Genomic DNA, 22007 nt, shown 5'->3' on the forward strand with positions numbered 1-22007 from the left:
GAATTTGTAAAATTACAATCCTATTTAATACACTGCTGTATACAAAATAAAATACAAAAATAGAAAGTGCAAAGTTTAAAAGTAATCTGAAGTGTAAAGTAATATAGAATAAAACGCACAAAGTGTAAATGCAGTGTTAAATTGCACTGGGCTTGTCTCTCCTCCACATACATAAATGCAGAGAACACCCCTTGGAGAAGTATAGCAACATCTGCCTTTTAAGAATTTCACTAGGGATCTTGCAGTACTCGAGGATCATTTTAGATCATTTCACCGGAGCTGAGAGCTTTCGATCATTAGGCCCTAAATGAGTAACAGCATTTCAACCACGACGATTGGAGGAAAAGTCCGTATTTCACCTGGGGAGGGCTGTGGATGCACTAGAGCAGCTTACTGTACACCAGGGGATTGGTGGACAAGTCCACATTTCACCTGAGAGGCCTGCAACATTTCTTCACTGAGAAAATACCTTTTACTGCTTGGCTGATAGTGTGTATAAATAAAAGTTAGAGCCATAAAATTATTGTATAAAGAATTAGCACATCTAGGCAAGTATCACCACTTGCTTTTCCCAAGAATTATTCTGTGTATATTGTTATTTATGCACTATAGAACTCTGGGTAAGCTATACAAATTAGATATAAAATATATCATGCTTTGTTGACAAAATGTTACATTAAGAAACAAAAACATAAAAAAAACTTTGATTTGTATTACTTTTTAGTTATATTTCCCTTTACTGTTGCCACTTTTGTGTTGTGTCAAAGTCCTGACAACAAAATCAAATGCATCAAATACTTTCCACTTATTAAATATATCTACTAAAATCTGCACCAGTATTACTGATAATCAAAGGGACACTTTTCTTAAGAATGTTTTATCATCCATATTAATGAGCAGCATTTAAGCATGTTACTTTTTTCAGGCAAAAATAAAGAAAAGAGGTAAAAGCTGTCTAAGTTTAAAGTTAATCTAATACAACAGTTGAGTGCTTCATATTTATTCTTCATTAGGACATATGTGCAGAAAGTAAAATTAAACTTTCTTAATTCAGATACAGCATGAAATTTTAAACAACTTTCTATTAACTAATTTGCTCCATTCTCTTGGTATCCTTTGTTGAAAATAATACCCTAGGAAGGCTCAGGAGCAGCAATGCACTACTGGGAGCAAGCTGCTGATTGCTGACTGCACATATATGCCTCTTTTCATTGGCTCACCTATTGTGTCCAGCTAGGCCCCAGTTGTGCATTGCCACTCCTTCAACAAATGATACCAAGAAAATTAAGCTAATATAATAATAAAAATAAATTGTTTAAAATTGTATGCTCTAGCTGAATCATAAAAAAAAAAACATTTTGTAATTCAAGTCCCTTGATAGGAAGTACACACTGATTGCTGCTGCATTAGTTTCAGTTGAAACTACTTTTACTAATATTTTGTCAAGGGGAAAAACCCCCACTTTAAACATGTTTAAATGCTCCGATTTCAAATGTATTTATTTTCATACAAATATGCAGCAATGTACATTAATATGAATACAATCAAAACTTAAAATCTATAGAAATACGTGATTATACACTATAGCATACTAGTTATTTAAAATGTGAGTTCTTAATTTAATGACATTTTTAATAAAAATATTGTTAACATACCTAAAATAAAAGCAGCCTTCCTTATCTCCATCCCTAGATTTACTGCAATGCATTGTTGTAGCCTGCATAAAAACAAAGTATTATGAAATATCATTCTATAATTTTATTTGAAAACATCATGACATATCCATTTTAGTATATTTAATATATCCATTTTATTCTTGACCTTTTAAATTTAATGCTTGCTCTATTTTCATCAATCCATTTAAAGGGCAATAGTAATTGAAAAAAACTTAAATTATGCTTACCTGATAATTTTCTTTTCTTCAGATGGAAAGAGTCCACAGCTGCATTCATTACTTTTGGGAATTCAGAACCTGGCCACCAGGAGGAGGCAAAGACGCTTAAATACTCCTCCCACTTCCCTCATCCCCCAGTCATTCTGCCGAGGAACAAGGAACAGTAGAAGAAAGATCAGGGTGAAAAGGTGCCAGAAGAAAAAAAAAATAACAAACGCCCCACAGAAAAAATACGGGTGGGGAGCTGTGGACTCTTTCCATCTGAAGAAAAGAAAATTATCAGGTAAGCATAATTTAAGTTTTTCTTCATAAATGGAAAGAGTCCACAGCTGCATTCATTACTTTTGGGAAAACAATACCCAAGCTATAGAGGACACTGAATGCAAAAACGGGAGGCTAGAAGAGGCGGCCCATTCTGAGGGCACCAGGCCATGCCTGAAAACACCTAAAAACTAAATTTATGCTTACCTGATAAATTCCTTTCTCCTGTAGTGTGGTCAGTCCACGGGTCATCATTACTTCTGGGATATTAACTCCTCCCCAACAGGAAGTGCAAGAGGATTCACCCAGCAGAGCTGCTATATAGCTCCTCCCCTCTACGTCACCTCCAGTCATTCGACCAAGGACCAACGAGAAAGGAGAAGCCAAAGGGTGTAGTGGTGACTGGAGTATAATTAAAAAATTTTTTTACCTGCCATAAAAAACAGGGCGGGCCGTGGACTGACCACACTACAGGAGAAAGGAATTTATCAGGTAAGCATAAATTTTGTTTTCTCCTGTTAAGTGTGGTCAGTCCACGGGTCATCATTACTTCTGGGATACCAATACCAAAGCTAAAGTACACAGATGACGGGAGGGACAGGCAGGCTCTTTATACGGAAGGAACCACTGCCTGAAGAACCTTTCTCCCAAAAACAGCCTCCGAGGAAGCAAAAGTGTCAAATTTGTAAAATTTGGAAAAAGTATGAAGAGAAGACCAAGTTGCAGCCTTGCAAATCTGTTCAACAGAAGCCTCATTCTTAAAGGCCCAAGTGGAAGCCACAGCTCTAGTAGAATGTGCTGTAATTCTTTCAGGAGGCTGGTGTCCAGCAGTCTCATAGGCTAACCGAATTATGCTACGAAGCCAAAAAGAGAGAGAGGTAGCCGAAGCTTTTTGACCTCTCCTCTGACCAGAATAAACGACAAACAGGGAAGACGTTTGTCGAAAATCCTTAGTTGCCTGTAGATAAAATTTCAGGGCACGGACTACATCTAGATTGTGTAGCAGACGTTCCTTCTTCGAAGAAGGATTAGGACACAAAGATGGAACCACAATCTCTTGATTGATATTCCTGTTAGTGACCACCTTAGGTAGGAACCCAGGTTTAGTACGCAGAACTAACTTGTCTGAATGAAAAATCAGATAAGGAAAATCACAATGTAAAGCGGATAACTCAGAGACTCTTCGAGCCGAGGAAATCGCCATTAAAAATAGAACTTTCCAAGATAACAGCTTGATATCAATGGAATGAAGGGGTTCAAACGGAACACCCTGTAAAACATTAAGAACTAAGTTCAAACTCCATGGTGGAGCAACAGTTTTAAACACAGGCTTGATCCTAGCTAAAGCCTGACAAAAAGCTTGAACGTCCGGAACTTCTGACAGACGTTTGTGTAAAAGAATGGACAGAGCTGAAATCTGTCCCTTTAAGGAACTAGCGGATAAACCCTTTTCTAAACCTTCTTGTAGAAAAGACAATATCCTCGGAATCCTAACCTTACTCCATGAGTAACTCTTGGATTCGCACCAATATAAGTATTTGCGCCATATCTTATGGTAAATCTTTCTGGTAACAGGCTTCCTAGCCTGTATTAAGGTATCAATAACTGACTCAGAAAAAAACACGTTTTGATAAAATCAAGCGTTCAATTTCCAAGCAGTCAGCTTCAGAGAAATTAGATTTTGATGTTTGAAGGGACCCTGGATCAGAAGGTCCTGTTTCAGAGGTAGAGACCAAGGTGGACAGGATGACATGTCCACTAGATCTGCATACCAAGTCCTGCGTGGCCATGTAGGTGCTATTAGAATCACTGATGCTCTCTCCTGTTTGATTCTGGCAATCAATTGAGGAAGCATCGGGAAGGGTGGAAACACATAAGCCATCCTGAAGGTCCAAGGTGCTGTCAAAGCATCTATCAGAACCGCTCCCGGATCCCTGGATCTGGACCCGTAACGAGGAAGCTTGGCATTCTGTCGAGACGCCATGAGATCTATCTCTGGTTTGCCCCAACGTCGAAGTATTTGGGCAAAGACCTCCGGATGAAGTTCCCACTCCCCCGGATGAAAAGTCTGACGACTTAAGAAATCCGCCTCCCAGTTCTCCACTCCCGGGATGTGGATTGCTGACAGATGGCAAGAGTGAGACTCTGCCCAGCGAATTATCTTTGATACTTCCATCATTGCTAGGGAGCTTCTTGTCCCTCCCTGATGGTTGATGTAAGCTACAGTCGTGATGTTGTCTGACTGAAACCTGATGAACCCCCGAGTTGTTAACCGGGGCCAAGCCAGAAGGGCATTGAGAACTGCTCTCAATTCCAGAATGTTTATTGGTAGGAGACTCTCCTCCTGATTCCATTGTCCCTGGAGCCTTCAGAGAATTCCAGACAGCGCCCCAACCTAGTAGGCTGGCGTCTGTTGTTACAATTGTCCAGTCCGGCCTGCTGAATGGCATCCCCCTGGACAGATGTGGCTGAGAAAGCCACCATAGAAGAGAATTTCTGGTCTCTTGATCCAGATTCAGAGTAGGGGACAAGTCTGAGTAATCCCCATTCCACTGACTTAGCATGCACAATTGCAGCGGTCTGAGATGTAGGCGTGCAAAGGGTACTATGTCCATTGCCGCTACCATTAAGCCGATCACCTCCATGCATTGAGCTACTGACAGGGTGTTGAATGGAATGAAGGACACGGCATGCATTTTGAAGCTTTGTTAACCTGTCTTCTGTCAGGTAAATCTTCATTTCTACAGAATCTATAAGAGTCCCCAAGAAGGGAACTCTTGTGAGTGGAAAGAGAGAACTCTTCTTTTCGTTCACCTTCCATCCATGCGACCTTAGAAATGCCAGTACTAACTCTGTATGAGACTTGGCAGTTTGAAAGCTTGAAGCTTGTATCAGAATGTCGTCTAGGTACGGAGCTACCGAAATTCCTCACGGTCTTAGTACCGCCAGAAGAGCACCCAGAACCTTTGTGAAGATTCTTGGAGCCGTAGCCAATCCGAATGGAAGAGCTACAAACTGGTAATGCCTGTCTAGGAAGGCAAACCTTAGATACCGGTAATGATCTTTGTGAATCGGTATGTGAAGGTAAGCATCCTTTAAATCCACTGTGGTCATGTACTGACCCTTTTGGATCATGGGTAGGATTGTCCGAATAGTTTCCATTTTGAACGATGGAACTCTTAGGAATTTGTTTAGGATCTTTAAATCCAAGATTGGCCTGAAAGTTCCCTCTTTTTTTGGGAACCACAAACAGATTTGAGTAAAACCCTTGTCCTTGTTCCGACCGCGGAACCGGATGGATTACTCCCATTAGTAAAAGATCTTGTACACAGCGTAGAAACGCCTCTTTCTTTATTTGGTTTGTTGACAACCTTGACAGATGAAATCTCCCTTTTGGGGGAGAGGATTTGAAGTCCAGAAGGTATCCCTGAGATATGATCTCTAACGCCCAGGGATCCTGGACATCTCTTGCCCAAGCCTGGGCGAAGAGAGAAAGTCTGCCCCCCACTAGATCCGTTCCCGGATCGGGGGCCCTCAATTCATGCTGTCTTAGGGGCAGCTGCAGGTTTCCTGGCCTGCTTGCCCTTGTTCCAGGACTGGTTAGGTCTCCAGCCTTGTCTGTAGCGAGCAACAGCTCCTTCCTGTTTTGGTGCAGACGAAGTTGATGCTGCTCCTGCTTTGAAATTACGAAAGGAACGAAAATTAGACTGTCTAGCCTTAGGTTTGGCTCTGTCTTGAGGCAGGGCATGGCCTTTACCTCCTGTAATGTCAGCGATAATTTCTTTCAACCCGGGCCCGAATAAGGTCTGCCCTTTGAAAGGAATATTAAGCAATTTAGATTTAGAAGTAACATCAGCTGACCAGGATTTTAGCCACAGTGCTCTGCGCGCCTGAATGGCGAATCCGGAATTCTTAGCCGTAAGTTTAGTTAAATGTACTACGGCATCCGAAATAAATGAGTTAGCTAACTTAAGGGCTTTAAGCTTGTGTGTAATCTCATCTAATGGAGCTGATTCAAGTGTCTCTTCCAGAGACTCAAACCAAAATGCTGCTGCAGCCGTGACAGGCGCAATGCATGCAAGAGGTTGCAATATAAAACCTTGTTGAACAAACATTTTCTTAAGGTAACCCTCTAACTTTTTATCCATTGGATCTGAAAAGGCACAGCTATCTTCCACCGGGATAGTGGTACGCTTAGCTAAAGTAGAAACTGCTCCTCCACCTTAGGGACCGTTTGCCATAAGTCCCGTGTGGTGGCGTCTATTGGAAACATCTTTCTAAATATTGGAGGGGGTGAGAACGGCACACCGGGGTCTATCCCACTCCTTAGTAACAATTTCAGTAAGTCTCTTAGGTATAGGAAAAAACGTCAGTACTCGACGGTACCGCAAAATATTTATCCAACCTACACAATTTCTCTGGTATTGCAACTGTGTTACAATCATTCAGAGCCGCTAACACCTCCCCTAGTAATAAACGGAGGTTTTCCAGCTTAAATTTAAAATTTGAAATATCTGAATCCAGTCTGTTTGGATCAGAACCGTCACCCGCAGAATGAAGCTCTCCGTCCTCATGTTCTGCAAATTGTGACGCAGTGTCTGACATGGCCCTAATATTATCAGCGCACTCTGTTCTCACCCCAGAGTGATCACGCTTACCTCTTAGTTCTGGTAATTTAGCCAAAACTTCAGTCATAACAGTAGCCATATCCTGTAATGTGATTTGTAATGGCCGCCCAGATGTACTCGGCGCTACAATATCACGCACCTCTCGAGCGGGAGATGCAGGTACTGACACGTGAGGCGAGTTAGTCGGCATAACTCTCCCCTCGTTGTTTGGTGAAATATGTTCAATTTGTACAGATTGACTTTTATTATCTAATAAGATTGGGATAAACATCTCACAATAATATTGGCTTATATTTGAGCTGCAAAAACAAATATACTTCTATCTGCTAAATATACTTACATAGGTCAAATAAAATTGGGATAAACATCTCGCAACAATATTGACTTATATTTATGCTGCAATAAAAAAATTTTTGCTGTAAAAAATGCCTTTAAATGAAATGGGATCTTAGTCACACAATATGATCATACTCTGCTAAGCCAGTCACCACTTACAAGGTGTCCCATATTAGACTGGTCCTACACTAACCAGTTTCCACACTGCAGCAAGTCATGTCTACACAGTGTGAAGCTTTCTAGCTTATTAAGTATATGTATCTGGAACACACCTGGGCTGGGTGGCGTGCATTAACCAAAGGGGAGGGATTTGGTCAGCTCCCTATTTAAGAAATACAATAAAGGGGTTTTTTGGTTAAGCACACCACAAAAGGACTGTTTAATCTTAACACACATATTGTGGGAGTGCTACCAAAGTGACCAAAACACAATAATATTGGCTTATATTTAAGCTGCAAAAACAAATACACTTCTATCTGCTAAATATACTTACATAGTTCAAATAAAATTGGGATAAACATCTCGCAACAATATTGACTTATATTTATGCTGCAAAAAAATATTGTAAGTGGTGACTGGCTTATTAAGTCAATATTGTTGCGAAATGTTTATCCCAATTTTATTTGAACTATGTAAGTATATTTAGCAGATAGAAGTATATTTGTTTTTGCAGCTCAAATATAAGCCAATATTATTGTGAGATGTTTATCCAATCTTATTAGAAGCTATGTAAGTATATTTGGCAGACAGAAGCATATACAAATATGCCATGAAAGAGTGGACTTAAGTGGTTGGATGTGCACCATTACTTTTGTTGTTTTGTAATTGTTTTGGTCACTTTGGTAGCACTCCCACAATATGTGTGTTAAGATTAAACAGTCCTTTTGTGGTGTGCTTAACCAAAAAACCCCTTTATTGTATTTCTTAAATAGGGAGCTGACCAAATCCCTCCCCTTTGGTTAATGCACGCCACCCAGCCCAGGTTTGTTCCAGATACATATACTTAATAAGCTACAAAGCTTCACACTGTGTAGACATGACTTGCTGCAGTGTGGAGTGAAAAAGGGTGTGTGTACATGCGCTAAGGTAATCCCCAAGCTGTATCCAAACAGAGATCCTAACCAACCTCCAAAAAATATGCACAAGTAGTAAGAAGTGAATACAGCGCCAACAAGAGGCCAAGGGATAAATATACTCACAGAGAGATAAAAGAAGATTATTTAATGAACCATGTTAAAAAGCATCAGTAATAAAAGACTATATATAAAAAATGTAAAAAGCACATATAAATAAAATTACAAATACAGGAATATCTTACAGAAGCGGCTCAAAGGGCCAAAGCTGATAATTACAATAAAAACAGAGGTAATAACAGGTGATCAGTGTGAGTGGTACACCAGAATAAGAGTGTATACTAATAAAACAGAATTAGCCTAAGTACAACTGTAGCAAGTGCATCAAGCAAAAAACTAATAAACAATAATACAAACAATAGTGTTCAAAATTAGTGTTACAAAAATAGTGTTCCAAAAAATAGAAAAATGCACTGCAGTGCAAAAAAAAGGGGGGGTAGCAAAATAATTGTATAGATACAATCAAATAGTGAGTGAGTGCAAATGGATAAAAAATGCTACCTCTCCAAAGACTTTTTAAAAAAAACAAAAAGACCTTTGAATCATCTGGGCTATTGAACAACTAGTCTATATAAAGACACAAGCTAGACTTATAAGATAGTGCTGTATCATATAGAATTCTATAAACCCGCTGTTTTAAAGCTTCTGGGTTATTACACAATTTAGCCTTTATAAAGACCTAAATTTATAGAAGGTCCGGTATCGTATATATCCAATCCAAAGTCTCATTATATAGGCATTGTAGCCCTCCACCCAAATATATAGAAGTTCATCCATTTTTACTCATTAATTGCGTATCAATTTTTGTCTGCTTAAGGTTACCCTTCACCCTACCACATATTTGTTTACCATCTTCTGTTTGATCTTCTGATCACCATTAAAAATCTAAGCTCCACAATACTATATAATTGTGGGTTAGAATGATTTAAAAGTAGGTTTTGCAGATTCAATCTTCAAAGCAATTAGTGTGGACATCTATACAGTTTATCCTATTAACATAAGAAGAAGGCTTTTTCCTCTATTTTCCTCTATTGTTCTAGTTCTCAACTATTAAACAGCAAATGTAGACTGTTTCCTATTTATATACCCTTTTATATATATACCCTTAATTACATTCATGAGCATACACTTGAATGTTTCTTTCTCTGACATAGAAATTTATACACTGGACTTGTCCAGCTATCACTAGTTTCCTTATTCAATTACTATGATGGCGTTGTAATCTAATATATTTATGCGACCAGAATCAGGTACATATCCCTTTTATTTCTCGCTAAATATGAGATACCATGTCCTGGTTTTATCTATATCTTTATATACATATAACTAATTTTACATATCAGATAGATGGACAACTAAGTCCAAATTGTTTCTATTGGGACTTTGTATTCTGGATACATTTTTGGACAAATTTTGGAGCAAACGATATATATATATATATATATATATATATATATATATATATATAAAAAATACATTCTAGGACTTTTTTAATAACTAAGCAGTTTGCCCTCTGTAAATAATTCATCACAGGTTAATTTCTTCCTCCTCTCACTATGATTCTGATCTTTTATAAAATAAATTAAAATAACTTTATTTCTTATAAATATGCGAGATCTTACCATCTGAGCATGCTCAATGACATTGAAGGATCCATAAAAGTATAAACAACTTCTCTTCTCTTTATGAAATGTCAAACATATCTCAAAATATTTTAACAATATGTTAACACATATTATAATATTTAAGATCACTTAAATCCACTACCAGTGTATCTTAAACACACTTTGACAATATGTTAAAACAAATTATAATATTTGAGATCATTCAATCCATCTACTAGTATAATGATGGATATATAAAATATGGCTATAGAAAGAAAATATTATCTGACCCCTTTGGACTTAAGAGAAATAGATAACAAAACCGTTATTTAATTTCCAAAAATACTTGCCGTTATTGTTTTTATTGTTTCCTTTGTCCCACTGACATAAAATATGTGTTAGTTTTTTGTAAATCTCAATGTTTTGTGATTACATAGCCTTTATCTATCGTTATAAACGTTTGGGGGCCAATAGTGCCTTGACACTTATCTCCTTTATTGACACATTGGTGGGCATTGTTCTGACATCTTTATCCCCAGGGCTCTCTAAGGATTTAATATACTAGATGGGAGGCGTAACTGACAGCCGCATATATTAGCATTGTACAGTATGCTAATGTTGCTAGCGGCTTGTTTATGTAATATCGCCGGACCGGAAGTGACGTCAACGGTTACGTCACTACCGGGTAGCTCCGATATTGGGCTTGTAACTGGTAAGCCAAAACAAAGATACCGGCAATTGAGAAAGAAACAACTGGATAAATCTAAGGCCATATACATGCCTTTTGAATGACCTATATATTTAGATATGTATAAAATTAATCCGGGAAAGATTTATATACTTCCGGTTTGCCATATGGGGGAATCTTTTAGATGTTACACAGGAAGTGATGCTACACTTTATGGGGGAATCTTTTAGATGTTACACAGGAAGTGGAGGGGAATCTTTTAGATGTTACACAGGAAGTGATACTACACTTTATGGGGGAATCTTTTAGATGTTACACAGGAAGTGGAGGGGAGTCTTTTAGATGTTACACAGGAAGTGATGCTACACTTTATGGGGAATCTTTTAGATGTTACACAGGAAGTGGAGGGATTTGGCGCCCAAACAATACAATTAATCAATTAAACTACCATATAGGCTACTTCTAAACTGTATATAAGGGCCAGCTGCCATTACCAATATTCTAGTCTTGAGAAAGGCACTTTTTTGAGGGCAGAAACGCACTGACATATTGGTAAGCATTACTTTTAATCTTTACTTCATTCTCATATTGGATACACTATGTTGTGAATTTCTTTTTTTACAGGGACACTTTTTAGGATACCATAGGAGCAGCTTGACAGGTGCTAGGATCCAATCAGCTACTTCAGCAACCACACTCAGGAATTTGGATCTGTTAAAGTAACTAACATCGGAAGGAATCAATTTCCTCCACTTTCACCTTGCTTTTCATCACCCATTTTTCCATTTTTAGTTTTGGATTGACTTATTTTTGTTCTTCACTAACATTTGTTGATCAACTTTTTGAACACTTTTTTGGATTATATTTTATATTTTATTTTTTATGTTATTGCATATTGTGTATTTATATTTTATGTTATTGCATATTGGTGTATTTTATTTAATTATATCTTAACCTCACTGGATTAAGTAGCTAGCATTTTTTATATCCATTTGCACTCACTCACTATTTGATTGTATCTATACAATTATTTTGCTACCCCCCTTTTTTTTGCACTGCAGTGCATTTTTCTATTTTTTGGAACACTATTTTGTAACACTAATTTTGAACACTATTGTTTGTATTATTGTTTATTAGTTTTTTTGCTTGATGCACTTGCTACAGTTGTACTTAGGCTAATTCTGTTTTATTAGTATACACTCTTATTCTGGTGTACCACTCACACTGATCACCTGTTATTACCTCTGTTTTTATTGTAATTATCAGCTTTGGCCCTTTGAGCCGCTTCTGTAAGATATTCCTGTATTTGTAATTTTATTTATATGTGCTTTTTACATTTTTTATATATAGTCTTTTATTACTGATGCTTTTTAACATGGTTCATTAAATAATCTCTTTTATCTCTCTGTGAGTATATTTATCCCTTGGCCTCTTGTTGGCGCTGTATTCACTTCTTACTACTTGCTGCAGTGTGGAAACTGGTTAGTGTAGGACCAGTCTAATATGGGACACCTTGTAAGTGGTGACTGGCTTAGAAGAGTATGATCATATTGTGTGACTAATATTCCATTTCATTTAAAGGCATTTTTTTTTTTGCAGCTCAAATATAAGCCAATATTATTGTGAGATGTTTATCCCAATCTTATTAGAAGCTATGTAAGTATATTTGGCAGACAGAAGCATATACCAAATATGCCATGAAAGAGTGGACTTAAGTGGTTGGATGTGCATCATTACTTTTTGCTGAAAACCCCTACCCAACAAAATCCTGCTTCGTCTGAAGCCTAAAACAATGTTGGAAAAGGGAAAAGGCCCATGGACACTGACCCGCAGATAGTCCACAGCCTTGCTAGAGACCGGAGGAACTAGACTCGACTGAGTCAACAGCTTACAAAAGACACACCGTCGCCCAGCTGTCGGTCTCCAAACACCACACCCCTTACTAAAGAAAGGGAACAAACTACCGTATTCTTCCACAAAGAAGAAAAGGCATGGAGAAAACATGATTGTACTTGTAAAGCGCGGCTAATCCCACTTAAGGGACTCAAGGCGCCGCTCATTTTATCAACCTCGAAAGGAGGAAAGGCTGAGTAGACCTTGTAGGGGATCGAACTTGCAACCCTCGGTATGCTACAGTGCAGAGTAGCTACAGTGCATTAAAATGCTGAGCTAGCTTTCAGCTAGCATAAGGAACACCAGAAAAATACCCTAAGAAGGGCACAAGTCCTAAATAAAAACACAGAGCAAAAACCTGAGAAACCAGATCAGGCTAAGAGAGACCCAACCAGTCTCATAGAAACAAGGGGAGGCAACACCCAGACCACAGAAATACAGAAATCACGGGATAAGGCCGGGAGTCTGAAACAGAGAGAGGATCTACCCCTAACACAGTGCAACCGCACTCTAGAAAGCAACTGAAGACGAAGGTCCCCAAGTCACAAAAAGGTATCTCAGAATACCGAAATATTCAGAACGAAACCTTGTGCAGCAAGCTCAGATAGGTCTGATGAACAACACCTGAAGCAAAAACACTGTACACTGTAGTCATCTAAAAAACATAATTTATGTAAGAACTTACCTGATAAATTCATTTCTTTCATATTGGCAAGAGTCCATGAGCTAGTGACGTATGGGATATACAATCCTACCAGGAGGGGCAAAGTTTCCCAAACCTCAAAATGCCTATAAATACACCCCTCACCCACACCCACAATTCAGTTTTTAAACGAATAGCCAAGTAGTGGGGTGATAAAGAAAGGAGTAAAAAGCATCAACAAAGGAATTTGTAAATAATTGTGCTTTATACAAAAAAAATCTTAACCACCATAAAAAAAGGGTGGGCCTCATGGACTCTTGCCAATATGAAAGAAATTAATTTATCAGTAAGTTCTTACATAAATTATGTTTCTTTCATGTAATTGGCAAGAGTCCATGAGCTAGTGACGTATGGGATATCAATACCCAAGATGTGGAACTCCACGCAAGAGTCACTAGAGAGGGGAGGGATAAAAAATAAACAACAGCCATATGCTGAAAAATTAATCCACAACCCAAAATATAAGTTATTCTCATGAAGAAAAGAAAAACTTAAAACATCAGCAGAAGAATCAAACTGAAACAGCTGCCTGAAGAACTTTTCTACCAAAAACTGCTTCAAAGAAGCAAATACATCAAAACGGTAGAATTTAGTAAATGTATGCAAAGAGGACCAAGTCGCTGCTTTGCAAATCTGATCAACTGAAGCTTCATTCTTAAAAGCCCACGAAGTGAAACTGATCTGGTAGAATGAGCTGTAATTCTCTGAGGCGGGGCCTGACCCGACTCCAAATAAGCTTGAAGAATCAAAAGCTTTAACCAAGAAGACAAGGAAATAGCAGAGGCCTTCTGAGCTTTCCTAGGACCAGAAAATATAACAAATAGACTAGAAGTCTTCCTGAAATTTTTAGTAGCTTCAACATAATATTTCAAAGCTCTCACCACATCCAAAGAATGTAAGGATTTTTCCAAAGAATTCTTAGGATTAGGACACAAGGAAGGGGCAACAATTTCTCTACTAATGTTGTTAGAATTCACAACCTTAGTAAAAACTTAAATGAGTCCGCAAAACCACCTTATCCTGATGAATAATCAGAAAAAGGAGATTCACAAGAGAGAGCAGAAAGCTCAGAAACAATTCTAGCAGAAGAGATGGCCAAAAGGAACAACACTTTCCAAGAAAGCAGTTAATTGTCCAAAGAGTGCATAGGCTCAAATGGAGGAGCCTGTAATGCCCTCAAAACCAAATTAAGACTCCAAGGAGGAGAGATTGATTAAATGACAGGCTTAATACAAACTAAAGCCTGTATAAAACAGTGAATATCAGAAAGATTAGCCATATTTCCGTGAAATAAAACAGAAAGAGCAGAGATTTGTCCCTTCAAGGAACTTGCAGACAAACCCCTATCCAAACCATCCTGAAGAAACTGTAAAATTCTAGGAATTCTAAAAGAATGCCAAGAGAATTTATGAGAAGAACACCATGAAATGTAAGTCTTTCCAAACTCGATAATAAATCTTCCTAGAGACAGAATTACGAGCTTGTAACATAGTATTGATCACTGAGTCAGAGGAACCTCTATGACTTAATACTAAGCTTCAATTTCCATACCTTCAAATTTAATGATTTGAGATCCTGATGGAAAAACGGACCCTTGAGACAGTAGGTCCGGCCTTAACAGAAGTGGCCAAGGTTGGCAACTGGACATCAAAACAAGATCCGCATACCAAAACCTGTGGGGCCATGCTGGAGCCACCAGCAACACAAATGATTGTTCCATGATGATATTGGAGATCACTCTTGGAAGAAGAACTAGAGGCGGGAAGATATAAGCAGGTTGATAACACAGAGGAAGTGTCAGCGCATCCACTGCTTCCACCTGAGAATCCCTGGACCTGGACAGGTATCTGAGAAGTTTCATGTTTAGATGAGAAGGCATCAGATCTATTTCTGGAAGACCCCACATCTGAACAATCTGAGAAAACACATCCGGATGGAGAGACCACTCCCCTGGATGTAAAGTCTGACGGCTGAGATAATCCACCTCCCAATTGTCTACACCTGGGATATGAACTGCAGAAATTAGACAGGAGCTGGATTCCGCCCAAACAAGTATCCAAGATTCTTCTTTAATAGCTTGGGGGACTGTGAGTCCCACCCTGATTGACATATGCCACCGTTGTGATATTGTCCTGTCTGAAAACAAATGAACGGTTCTCTCTTCAACAGAGGCCAAAACTGAAGAGCTCTGAGAATTGCACAGAGTTCTAAAATATTGATTGGGTAATCTCGCCTCTTGAGATTTTCAAACCCCTTGTGCTGTCAGAGATCCCCAGACAGCTCCCAAACCTGAAAGACTTGCATCTGTTGTGATCACAGTCCAGGTTGGCTGAACAAAAGAGGCCCCTTGAACTAAACAATGGTGATTTAACCACCACGTCAGAGAGTGTCGAACATGGGATTTAAGGATATTAATTGTGATATCTTTGTATAATCCCGGCACCATTGATTCAGCATACAAACCTGGAGAGGTCTCATGTAAAAACAAGCAAAAGGAATCGCGTCCGATGCTGCAGTCATGAGGCCTAAAACTTCCATGCACATAGCCACTGAAGGAATGACTGAGACTGAAGGTGCAGACAATGCTGCAACCAATTTCAAACGTCTCTTTGTCTGTTAGAGACAGAGTCATGGACACTGAATCTATCTGGAAACCTGAAAAGGTGACCCTTGTCTGAGGAATCAAGAAACTTTTTGGTAAATTGATCCTCCAACCATGTTTTCGAAGAAACAACACTAGTTGATTCGTGTGAGATTCTGCAGAACGTAAAGACTGAGCTAGTACCAAGATATCCTCCAAATAAGGAAACACCGCAATACCCTGTTCTCTGATTACAGAAAAGATTATTGGAGCTGTTGCTAAGGCAAATGGAAGAGCAACAAATTGGTAATGCTTGTTTAGAAAAGAGAATCTCAGGAACTGATAATGTTCTGGATGAATCAGAATATGAAGGTAAGCATCCTGCAAGTCTATTGTAGACATATAATTTCCTTGCTGAACAAAAGGCAGAATAGTCCTTATAGTCACCATCTTGAAAGATGGTACTCTTACATAACGATTCAAAATTTTCAGATCCAGAACTGGTCTGAATTACTTTTCTTTTTTTGGGACAATGAATAGATTTGAATAAAACCCCAGACCCTGTTCCTGAAAAGGAACCGGCATGATTACCCCTGAAACCTCCAGGTCTGAAACACTACAGGAAAGCCTTGGCTTTTAGTGGATTTACTGGGATGCGTGAGAGAAAAAAATCTTCTCACAGGAGGTCTTACTCTGAATCCTATTCGGTACCCTGAGAAACAATGCTCTGAATCCATTGATATTGGACAGAATTTGCCCAAACATCCTTGAAAAACCTTAATCTGCCCACTACCAGCTGAGCTGGGATGAGGGCCGCACCTTCATGCGGACTTAGGGGCTGACTTTAGTTTTCCTAAATGACTTGGATTTATTCCAATTTGAGGAAGGCTTCCAATTGGAAACAGATTCCTTGGGGGAAGGATTAGGTTTTTGTTCCTTATTTTGACGAAAGGAACGAAAAAGGAACGAAAACTATTAGAAGCCTTAGATTTACTCTTAGGTTTTTTTATCCTGAGGGAAAAAAACTCCCTTCCCCCAGTAACAGTTGAAATAATAGAATCCAAATGAGAACCAAATAAATTATTACCTTGGAAAGAAAGAGATAGTAATCTAGACTTAGATGTCATATCAGCATTCCAAGATTTAAGCCACAAAGCTCTTCTAGCTAAAGACATGAATCTAACATCAATTTTGATAATATCAAAAATAGCATCACAAATAAAATGATTAGCATGTTGCAGTAAATGAACAATGCTATATAAGTCAGAATCCAATTCTTGTTGCGCTAAATTCTCCAACCAAAAAGTTGAAGCAGCTGCAACATCAGCCAAAGAAATTGCAGGCCTAAGATGACCTGAATATAAATAGGCTTTCCTTAGATAAGATTCAAGCTTCCTATTTTAAAGGATCTTTAAAGGAAGTACTATTTTCAATAGGAATAGTGTGGTTCGTTTAGCAAGAGTAGAAATAGCCCATCAACTTTGGGGATCTTTTCCCAAAACTCTATTGAAATTGCTGGTAAAGGATACAATTTTTTAAACCTTGCAGAAGGATTAAAAGGAGTACCCGGATTATCCCATTCCTTAGAAATCATATCAGAAATAGCATCAGGAATAGGAAAAACCTCTGGAGTAACCATAGGAGGTTTAAAAACAGAATTTAAACGTTTACTGGTTTTAATAAAGAGGACCTAGCTTCCTCAATATCCAAAGTAATTAAACTTCTTTTAACAAAGAACACAATATACTCCATTCTTAAAATAAATAAGTAGATTTGTCAGATGTCAAAATCTGAGGAAGGATCTTCTGCATCACCTCGATCATCATCCGAGGTGGATAATTCATTATGTTGTCGGTCATTTGAAATTTCATACAACTTTTTTAAACGACCTCTTACGTCTAGTACGAAGGTGGAAATGCCTTGCTGAATAGCATCAGTAACAAATTCTTTAAAAACTTCACAGTCTAGTATCATGTACATGTACAAGTTGAAGGAACTGCAACCTGGCAATGTACTATTACTGATGGACACACTATCTGCATGTAAAAAGTTTACATGACAACTAATACAAATGACATTAGGAGATATAATCTCCACAATTTTACAACAAAATGCACTAGCTTTGGTAGAACCGATGTCAGGCAACAAAGTTCCAACAGCTACTTCTGAGGCAGGATCAGATTGAGACATTTGGCAAAATGTAAAAGAAACAACAACATATAAAGCAAAATTATTAATTTCCCTTATATGACAGTTTCAGGAATGGGAAAAAATGCAAATAGCATAGCCCTCTGACGTAGAAAAAGGAAGAGGCAAAACGCAATGGGGCAAAAAATAATGAAAAAAGGTTTGGCGCCAAGCATGACGCATAACGTAACAGAAATTTTTTTGGCGCCAACCATGTCCGGAAATGACACACTCGCATCACTAACGACGCAACCCTGTGTGAAACTCTGCGTCAATTACGATGCGGAGAATGACTTAATTGCGTCAACGGACGTGCCTTCCGTGCCAAAATATTCTCGCGCCAAGAATGACAGCAATAAAGTGTAGCATTGGTGCACCCGCGAGCCTAAGTCAGCCGCAATTTGAAACAAAAGTAGTCAATTGAAAAAAGACTAACGCCAGGTAAGAAAAATATTTCTTAATATTTACTTCCCCAAATATGAACTGACAATCTGCAAAAGGAAATACATGAACCTGACTCATGGCAAATATAAGTACAATACATATATTTAGAACTTTATATAAATGCATAAAGTGCCAAACCATAGCTGAAGTGTCTTAAGTAATAAAAACCTATACCTACCAAAAGACACCCATACCACATATAGCAGATAGCCAAACCAGTACTGAAACAGTTAACGTAGAGGTAATGGTATATGAGAGTATTTCGTCGATCTGAATAAGGGAGGTAGGAGATGAATCTCTACGACCGATAACAGAGAACCTATGAAAAAGACCCCCGTTAGGAAAAATCATTGCATTCAATAGGTGATACTCTCCAAATCCCCTCTGACATTCACTGTACTCTGAGAGGAACCGGGCTTCAAAATGCTGAGAAGCGCAATACAACGTAGAAATCTTAGCACAAACTTACCATTCACCACCTCCATAGGAGGAAAAGTTATGTAAAACTGAATTGTGGGTGTGGTGAGGGGTGTATTTATAGGCATTTGAAGGTTTGGGAAACTTTGCCCCCTCCTGGTAGGATTGTATATCCCATACGTCACTAGCTCATGGACTCTCGCTAATATGAAAGAAATTAATTTATCAGGTAAGTTCTTACATAAATTATGTTTTTTAGATGACTACAGTGTGTAGTGTTTTTGCTTCAGGTGTTATTCATCAGCCCTATTGAGCTTGCTGCACAAGGTTTCGTTCTGAATATTTCGGTATTCTGAGATACCATTTTTGCGACTTGGGGACCTTCGTCTCTTGGACCTCTTGCCAATTACATGAAAGAAATGACTCTGAAACTTCAATACTTGCAGGGCAAGTAGAAAGCAGCTGAAGATTGGATCATTCAGATTGCTAAGTATGCACTAACCAGCGGATAACGTTGCAGGCTATCTAAGAGCCGCCAGTCCTTCCCTAAATCTTGAATGTGGAGAAAGGAGAAACCTCAAAAAGGCTTACTGTACCTCGAATGCTCCAAGGACGAAATAGCAGAGCAACAGATCCCAGATCCTGCTCCAACACCAGACCAGCCCAAGCAACAGACATGTCTGATAGACAGGGGGACAGGAAGACCCAAATCACAAGCCCCCAGGGAATGGAAAGAAAAAAGGGGGCACTCACCCACCCCAACAGAGCTCGGGTGCCAACCCAATCCGCTTCTCCAAAATTAGGGAACTCCCGAGGAGAGCACCCTAGGACCTGGAACAGAGAACAATACAATAGATCCGTAGGAAGACCTGTCACAACTCTCTTAGACAGTCTCTATGTAGAGAGATCAATTTCCAACAGGTGGAACAGAACCCACAGAGCAGCAGATGCTGCCTCTCACAGAAATAAGCCACCTGATCCAACCTCCTACACACAGGGCAGGACAAAGACCCTCCAGAGAGAGGACTCATTAGGAAGATAACTATCCTCCAAAGGGAAGGGCACAGATAAGAACAATCGTACATGTCCACAAGACATGAAGCCATAGTATGATCAAACACAGGACCGAATGAAAAATCATCCAGACACCACTGTTGAGCCAATAGAGAAAAAAATTCCCATAGAGGAGTACACTCCGTCCGTACAGGACAAGTCAGGCCTTAAAGAGTATAACCAGTACCCAAAGGTAGAAGAGAACTCTGACCTACCTGCTTGCAAGCCCAATGAGCTAGCCCCTATATCGCAACATAGGGTCCCTGAAAAAAAACTGGGTCGTCCCGAACCAGTCCACTGGATCATAAGTCTCCAGACATCCAAGAAGAATCCAAGACAAGAACTCCGGACCTGGGACCCAGAATTGTCCTAGAACAAACGACACCCTCAGGGAACACAAGATACCCCATCTGAAGCAATCAGATCTCACAGGGGAAGATAACCGGGAAACCTGGAAAACGGGTACAGGACTCACTCGTAATTCCCAGCCCAAAGGGAAGAGAACACCCTTAGCCGGAGCTCCACCCCCCCCAGCAAGGTACTAGGCCGTGATAAAGTCACACAATTTCTCTAGAGCCCAAAGGCCCCAAGGGCAGCACTAAGGGAATGAAAACGAGAAGAGTCACCCGAAAGAGAGTAGAAGAAAGGCTAGTCTCCATAATCCTTCAGATTAACGTTCCTGAGGACCACACCCAAGGGAGAAGAATGCAAAGCATTCCGAACCCAGGCAGAAAACATCCCATAAACAAAAGCTTGGAAAAAGAGACAACGCCTCCTATCGCCCCTGATTTGGAGACAACTAACTCCCGAAGGAAGACAGAGCCTCACGGCCTTCACTTGCTAATTAAGCCGCCACAAAAACCGGACGAAGTCCAGAAAGTCTCAACCCAAAGGAAGAGAACCTCTAAAAGGAACAAGTCCTAAAAGGACACTTCCAAAGAGACCATGAAAGGCAAAACCGTAAGAACGGCGGTATGAAGGACCTAAATCCTCCAAGCCCCCAACCCACAACGGGAAGGAACACTCTAGTTTCTGAAAACCCCCCAGAAACAACTGAGCATGTCGCCGCGGATCTTAAAGGAGTCCCGGCCCATTAGATTGAAATGCGAATGAGGACTGATCCAATCTCCCATGCCCCTAAGCAACCACGGACCCTCAAGTCCTCCCAGGATGCTAGTTGAAGCTTGTAAAATAAAACAAGACAATCACACAAATCATATTGTAATCACTAGGTGCCCTCACCGAACCAAACGTACATAAAAAGGTGCCACGTGTCTGAACCAGGCCTCAAAGACAGAAGAATTTGAACCCAGTCAGGACCAGCCTGAAGCCAAGGGCCCCAGCACTGTCAAGGCCACATAGAGTCTCCCCCAATGATGGAGGGATATCAAAATCGCTAGTATTTATTCTAGAGAGGAAAGTTCCAGAAGGAAACATCACACCACAACATGAGCTTTAAACCAAATAAAAATCATCTTCACCGAATGAAAATAAAAGATAAGGCAACCCGTAGGTTATCGCCCAGGAAGAACGGACAGACCCGCAGGACAAGCCCAACAGGGGTCCGAGACTTCCAATCTCAGAACTGGAAAAGGATACACAAATAACAAAGACTATAAGAAAATTACTTCATCCCCTTATGTTTATATATGCAAGCCAGTCGAAGAGTAAGACTGAGAATTCCCCAACCCATTAAGAAAGGGATCCTCCAGCAACGCCAAAAATGTGCCTTTGTAGGACACGAAGGCACGCCAGTCTATAACGAAAGACACAACATACCTCTGCCGGGACAAAAGGAAACACCGGCCCCGAAGTTTAACCCCCTTAGACATCAGGGGCAGTCGCTCCCCCGGTAGGCTGAACTGGACCAGGCGATCCCACGCCTGATGAGCCCCGGTTAACGAAACACGGACAATATCATAAGCACACTCCCAGAAGTTGCAGATGCGCCAGCGCCAAAGATATGGCCATGTGGAACCGTGTCGTAACCTGCAGTGGGAACAGGCCACACTCCCTCGAAAGGATAAGTAGCGTTTGGGTTACCTGCATGCGTAGTAAGAGTTGATGGTAGGGAACTCGTCTCGTGAGAAATAGAATCCTCAGAGACGGATGGCTCAGTGGGCACCCGATTCCCCGATACCGAGGAACAGAGCACTCTAAAACGGCATTCGGAACATAACTGATG

The 22007-nt window shown here is 39.8% G+C and overlaps 1 protein-coding gene across 1 annotated transcript in view; it reads right to left on the bottom strand.

Annotated features, from left to right (window-relative positions):
* SMCHD1 (structural maintenance of chromosomes flexible hinge domain containing 1) overlaps positions 1-22007 on the bottom strand; it is a 1770687-nt gene that overhangs the window by 440757 nt on the left and 1307923 nt on the right. Inside the window, exon 33 of the mRNA XM_053715865.1 lies at positions 1656-1717. Within this exon, the coding sequence (XP_053571840.1) occupies positions 1656-1717 (62 nt within the window). The remainder of the gene's footprint in view (positions 1-1655; positions 1718-22007) is intronic.

This window comes from Bombina bombina, chromosome 5 (assembly GCF_027579735.1).
Source record: "Bombina bombina isolate aBomBom1 chromosome 5, aBomBom1.pri, whole genome shotgun sequence".
Taxonomy (NCBI): domain Eukaryota; kingdom Metazoa; phylum Chordata; class Amphibia; order Anura; family Bombinatoridae; genus Bombina; species Bombina bombina.